The sequence below is a fragment of the Myotis brandtii genome, unplaced genomic scaffold, assembly GCF_000412655.1.
Source record: "Myotis brandtii unplaced genomic scaffold, ASM41265v1 scaffold1279, whole genome shotgun sequence".
Classification (NCBI taxonomy): domain Eukaryota; kingdom Metazoa; phylum Chordata; class Mammalia; order Chiroptera; family Vespertilionidae; genus Myotis; species Myotis brandtii.
Window position 1 is genome coordinate 282,489 of NW_005354503.1, and position 6,159 is coordinate 288,647.

The window sequence follows — 6,159 nt, forward strand, 5'->3', positions numbered from 1 at the left end:
AAGGGAGGAAAGAGGGAGGGAGGGAGGGGGGAGAGAGAGAAAGAGAGAAACATCAACATGAGGGACACACTGATTGGTTGTCTCCCACACATGCCCCTACTGGAGCTAGGGAACCTGCAACTGAGGTACAAGGTATGAGGTCTGTGCCCTTGACCTGGGAATCAAACCTGTGACCCCTAGGTTTGCAGGCCAATGCTCTAACCACTGAGAAAAACAGGCCAGGGCCAAAATGGATATTTGATGATGTTATTAAAGAATTACTGTTAACTTTTTGGATGTGACATTGTATTTATGGCTAAGTTTTCAAAGCGTTTTATATATATATTTTTTAAATATATTTTATTGATTTTTTAACAGAGAGGAAGGGAGAGAGATAGAGAGTTAGAAACATCGATGAGAGAGAAACATCTACCAGCTGCCTCCCGCACATCTCCCACTGGGGATGTGCTCGCAACCCAGGTACATGCCCTTGACCGGAATTGAACCTGGGACCTTTCAGTCCGCAGGCCGACGCTCTATCCACTGAGCCAAACTGGTTTCGGCAAAAGCGTTTTATATTTTAGAGATACATACTGAAATATTAGCAGATAAGCCATATGATGCCTGAGATTTGCTTCAAAATAATCCTGTGTGTGTGGAGAAATAAACATTGGCCATACATTTATAATTGCTGAAGCCTAGTCATGAATACATGGTGGAGAGTGGAGAAGAGAATCTGTGATACAATTTTCTCTACCATTGTATGTTTGAAATTTTCCATAATAGAACATTAAAAAATGGGGGTTGGGAGAGGCGGCCTAATTTTGCCCTCCCCTTCCCAGAAGCCTTCAGGGGCACATGAGCAACTGTAGAGCAAAAGACGATCAGAGACAGGTTGGAATAGAGTGGGGGTCTCAAGGGAATGAGAGTCATTCTGAGGCCAGGTTCAGTGTGACGGGCTTACCCGGTTGCGGGGCAGGGTCCAACCACACACAGCACATTCCTGGGCAAGCAAGCGACGCAGAAAGGCCCGATCTTGGCTCTGCCTCACAGCTTCTACCACATCCCCTAATTCATAGTTCCTGGGTGTCTCCTGCAGCAGCGATAGGGCCAGCTCTGCCCGGCCCCAGCTGGGGAGTGTGTAGACTGCCAAAAGTCGTCTGACCAGGCTCTGCAATATGATTCAGGTGGAGAGGGAAGAAGTGGCTGTCAGACCCATTTCTATCCTTCAGCCTTCCCTCTCCCCCTCCACGTGTCTCTTCACCTCCTCCCAGCACCTGCTTATCTGAACTGTCCCATGAAGGGGTGGGCTCCGGGCCACTGTCCCAGAGGCGCTGATGGAAGGGCTCTAGGCGTTGACGCTGTAGCTCTGTCAGGGCCCGTGCCACGTCACCCCCGTGTTGGTACAATGCTTGTAGAGACCCCTCCTCAGGCCCAAAGCCCAGGGATCGGAGCTCCTGCACCTGAGAGTTGGGAGTGAAGAGAAGGAATAAAGAGGGAAAAAGCAAGCAAAGGAGAGAATATGAGAGGCTCTGACCTACAACCTTCAACCCTATCCCACCTCCAGCACAGCTGGTACCTTCCTGCGCCGGACCCTCACACACTCTTCCACAGCTTCATCAAGATTGCCATGACGATCCAGCCAGGCTTTCTGGGCCTCCTGACAGGAAAAGGCACCTAGCCCAGGGTCCCGTTGTCCAGCCAGTTCAGCCACCATCTCCAGCACGTAGGGCAGCTCTGAATGCAACCACTGCAAGGGCACCTCGGTGCCAGAGTACTGCAGAGCCGAGAAGACCTCCTCTGGACAGGCGCCTGCGGCTTCTCCTTCCTAAGGCACAGTCCACCCAGACAGAGGGCCGATCAGGAAGGTGCCCTCCATCCACCCTCAGACAGCACCAAAATGCTGACAGTGGTGGAGCTCAGACTATGATCATGTGAGCGGAGCTAAGCATGACACCTATCGTATGGCAAGTGTTCAATATGTTCAATAACAAGTAGCTGTGGCTAACAATCACCAGATTTATAAGAATTCATATTATTTGACTGCAGCCTCTCCTTCCCCCACCAGCTCAGCCCCACCTCATCCCAGGCCCAAATCCTCACCCGGATCTTGATCACTAGCTGACGACCTTCCTCCCGCATCTTGTCTTGGCGCTGCTTCTCAGAGTCCCCACAGGAACTGGGCAGAGGGGCACTGAGGCGTCGTGGAGGCTCTGGATTGGGGAGTCGCTCTTCCAAAGAGCTGGCATTGGGCCGGGAGGCATGCTTTACTGGGATGGGGCTGCTGGTCCGGTTACACATAGCACATACCCAGCCAGGGCCCGAATTGCAGAAGGTACAGTGAATACAGTACCAGATCGAAGTCTGGGCCGAGGAGAGCAAAGTATCTCTCTGCTGGGAAGGCAGAAAGAATTATCCCATTGAAAGTTGGCTGAGGCTCAAGATGGAAATGTCGGGAGCGGGTTCGAAGACAAGGGGAAACTGATGGAAAACCAGGGATGAAGAGGTAGAGAATGGCTTACGGTAACAGGTGCAAATAAAGAGCCAGAAAGGCCAGGAACAGGTTACCTGAAGGGGCTGCAGGCAAATGCCACCATCCTGAGAATCCACCACCAAGCTAGGAGGCTGAGCCAGCCGAGGTCGCTCACACATGGCACACAGCACAGCCGCTGGCTCATTCTCAAAGGTGCAGCTCTGGCAGGCCCAGTGACCCCGTGCAAGTTCAGGTTCTAGGCCGCCAGCTCCTTGGGGACCCTCAATCTCCAGCCCCAACCCCTTACAGCCTCTGGGCCGATCACAGGCCTCACAGAGCACTGCCCAAGGTTTATTTAGCACAGAACAGGTGGCACAGTGCCAGGACAGACGGACACTTGCAGGATCAGGGGACGAAAGAGAGTTGTCTCCGAGGGCCAGCAAGGAGGTTAGCTGGGGCAGTGGTGGAGCTGCGGCAGGTAAGCTGCAATGGAAAAAGCAGACATGGCCTGCTAAGGGGGGGTCCCCTGGTGCTTGGGTCCCCCACCCTGGGCATCCCTCATTCCCTGCATGAGGATACATGGCTCTCGCCTTTGCACATTTTGTTCTATCTGGAACACTCCCATACCCGTAGCCTATTCAACACTTAAATGACAGCTTAAAGTTTACATCTTGCTGATAGAGATCCCTAACATAGGGCCTGACCCATTCTAGGTGCTTAAAATACTGTCAGCTGATTGAGCTGATCTTCAGACTGGGTTGCATCCTCCTATTACCTATTTGCACACCATGATAATCTATCTTGTTGTGACTGCTACTTGCTTAACATGTATGTCTGTGATCTCCTGGAGGGCAATTACTAGCTACTTGCTACCTGCCCTCTATAAAACAGTCTTTAGCACAGAATATGGTACATAGAAAATTCTCAAATAATTTTAAGTTCTCTCAATTTCACTCCCTCCCAGAAGAGAAGGCCTCTCACCTAGGGGTCAAGTTGGCAGCGTGAGGGGCCCAGGTCTGGCGGAGGTGATGGGCACGGGATGGGTGCCCATGGAACAGGCGATCACAAGCTGGGCACAAGGCCTGTTTACAGGCTGAGCAGTGCAGTGTGCCTGGGGCAGAACCACAGAGGAAGCAAGGACCAGGAGTGGAGCCTGGAAAACAGGAGAGAAAGAATAGAACATCTTTCTGAAAAAGGCCAGGTTACATCTGAATGTGATTTGGGGCGGGGGCGAGGGGGAAGAAGGGGGGAACCAGTCACAGACTACTTTCCACATATCTGGACTTAAGGAAACCATTTTAACCTCTTTTTAAAAAAGAAAGATAACCAAGAAGGTAGACAGAGAAGGGCTCCAAATTTCCATCCATACGGTCTACTAACCCTGCCCCTCCCAAGATAGGACCAATAATACCTGGGGCAGAGGGTGTGATGAGGGGGCCAGGAGCAATCTCTCTCAGTAGGGGGGCAAACTCTGAGAGCTGTAGCATCTGAGGAAAAAGGGCAGGGAATGGGCAAGGGTTTGGAGAGTCCCCAACCCCTGTCCACTCTGTTCACCAGGCCCCAAAGCCCCATTCCTGCCTTCCTTGCATCATCTTCGGCTTTGTCGTTCAGCAGCTGCTCCAGTGCTTGCTGTCTTGGATGATTATTCTGTAAACAAGATAAAGAAGAGTTCCCACCTACAGTCCCTCTAAGACCTGGTCCCCCAACATGCACAGGAAGAACAGTAAGGGGAGCTCCCAGATTGCTGAGGGGATCATGCCCAGGGCTTAGTAGCATGGGAATCCCTAGGCTGGCTTTGGAGTTAGGCAGACCTTCCCAGCCCTGGTGCTTAAGCCCTCAAGACCTGAGACACTCACCTGTATCAGCAGACTGAGCTCAGTCCGAAGTAACAGTACTTCCAGGGTGACTGTAGCAACTTGGTGCTCATCTGGATCCTCTTGGCCCTCGGGGAAGCTCAACCCATCCGGCTGCTCCTCTGTGTAGCCATACAATCGCAGAACATCCCGGCCCCCCTGCCACACATTCACAACCAGTCAACACCCAGCAGGCCCTCTTCCCAATAGGGCTGAACCCCTTCCCATTCTGCTCAGGTCCTTTCTACACCCCCCGCCCCCTAGCCCAAGCCAGATTCCTTTCTCCCATAAGGGACTCCAGGGGCTTCACCTGCACAGCATCCACCGTACTTCGAAAGACGGGGTTATTAAACTTGACCCCGCGCCAGTACCGCGGTCTCTGAGGGCTGAGGAGGTTGCCACATTCACAACCAGTCAACACCCAGCAGGCCTCTTCCCAATAGGGCTGAACCCCTTCCCATTCTGCTCAGGCCCTTTCTACACCCCCCGCCCCCTAGCCCAAGCCAGATTCCTTTCTCCCATAAGGGACTCCAGGGGCTTCACCTGCACAGCATCCACCGTACTTCGAAAGACGGGGTTATTAAACTTGACCCCGCGCCAGTACCGCGGTCTCTGAGGGCTGAGGAGGTTGCGGCCATATTTTTCCAGGATGTTCAGGGCCGTGGAAAGGGTGCTGAGGTAGGTCCGGGGCTGAGAGCAGTCACAGAGCAGAGAGCTGTGAGCGCCTAGCTCGGGCTCAGATTCTCGGTCCCCCTCCCCAGCGGTGCCCGGCCTCACCTCCCCGCGAGCATTGCAGCGGATCAGGCGTGCGGCGTCCAGCTGCTGGTAGCGGGCGGATGGCGGCAGAGAGGTGACCAGCAGCGGCCAGAGCTGCTCCAGGGAAAACGCCTGCCCGGAATCCTTCCGCAGGGCGCTAGCCAGCTCCTCGCGGGCAGCCAGGAAGGCCCGCTGCTCCTCCTCCCCTGGCATCCCGAGACAGCAGTCAGCCCCAGCCCGCGGCCCGCCTGGACCCGCACCGGCTGCGCGAGGCCCGAGCGCCGCCCTCCTGCCTGCGGTCTGACTTCGCGGCGCGACCCAGTCCGCGCAGCCTCCCAGGGTCACTCCGGCCACGGTCACTCTAGGGGCCCCGGCCCCCAGCCAGGGGTAGTCGAGAACAGGAAGTACTGGAATAGAGGGCGGGACTGCCACCAGTTTCAGAGGAAGAGGAGGGGTTTCAGGTTAGGAAAGGGCGGGGTCATGAAGCAAGGGGCGTGGCCATGAAGGGAGACTGGCTCCCAGCCAATGAGAAGGGTAAATGGCCCCTGGCTCCTCCCCTAGGGCGTCTCTACTTGGACCCAGTGCTGGAGTTATTCCCCGCCTTCCTCCAGGCTGGCCCGCCCCTTTCCGGGGAGCCCAGGGAGCGGCGTTACCTAATTTCCCTCCAAGCCTTCCTCCCCATGCTGACCAGCAGGCCTGGCTCCGGTCCCCCCTGGGGAAGTCCCTCTCTGCGCCCGTGCCGGGCTCCAGCGAGTCTTCTCCAGTGGGTGTGGGCGGCAGGGAGCCCCCGCCTACTCCCTTTCATAGCTGCTAGCGTGCCCCAGCCCCAGGCCCCCCTCCTACTTCTACCAAAGCTCCGATGCCTCTCCACCCCTGGGCACCCGCTCCCCACCTCTCATTCCAACACTGACTTCCTGTAAGCCCCGCCCTGCTCGGGAGGGACCGCCCCAGTTCAGCGTTCGCGGTTCCACTCGCCCTAGCTCCTCCCTCGGACCCCCCCTGGCCTCGTAACCGAGTCAGCACCGCCTCTCCTAGTCTCAACTGGTTGAGTATGGCTAAGGGGCTCCCTACGGTTGGCGGCCTGCCAGGGGGAGGGGG

The 6,159-nt window shown here is 55.5% G+C and overlaps 2 protein-coding genes across 4 annotated transcripts in view; one reads left to right on the forward strand and one right to left on the reverse strand.

Annotated features, from left to right (window-relative positions):
- The window catches only part of RNF31 (ring finger protein 31), a 12,564-nt gene extending 7,078 nt beyond the window's left edge, over positions 1–5,486 (reverse strand). For 2 of the 3 annotated variants that reach the window (XM_014534278.1, XM_014534280.1), the window contains exons 1-11: positions 5,083–5,486; positions 4,849–4,995; positions 4,309–4,464; positions 4,031–4,099; positions 3,864–3,939; positions 3,434–3,605; positions 2,548–2,935; positions 2,083–2,373; positions 1,559–1,807; positions 1,257–1,442; positions 944–1,150 (exon numbers count right to left, since the gene is read on the reverse strand). In XM_014534278.1, coding sequence (XP_014389764.1) covers positions 944–1,150; positions 1,257–1,442; positions 1,559–1,807; positions 2,083–2,373; positions 2,548–2,935; positions 3,434–3,605; positions 3,864–3,939; positions 4,031–4,099; positions 4,309–4,464; positions 4,849–4,995; positions 5,083–5,274 — 2,133 coding nt within the window. In that variant the 5' untranslated portion in view covers positions 5,275–5,486. The remainder of the gene's footprint in view (positions 1–943; positions 1,151–1,256; positions 1,443–1,558; positions 1,808–2,082; positions 2,374–2,547; positions 2,936–3,433; positions 3,606–3,863; positions 3,940–4,030; positions 4,100–4,308; positions 4,465–4,848; positions 4,996–5,082) is intronic. The other variant, XM_014534279.1, reaches the window with a different exon arrangement.
- A 189-nt stretch (positions 5,487–5,675) lies between these two features.
- PSME2 (proteasome activator subunit 2) overlaps positions 5,676–6,159 on the forward strand; it is a 4,304-nt gene continuing 3,820 nt past the window's right edge. The window contains exon 1 of the mRNA XM_014534282.1: positions 5,676–6,105. The gene's annotated coding sequence lies outside the window, so the exon portion shown is untranslated. The remainder of the gene's footprint in view (positions 6,106–6,159) is intronic.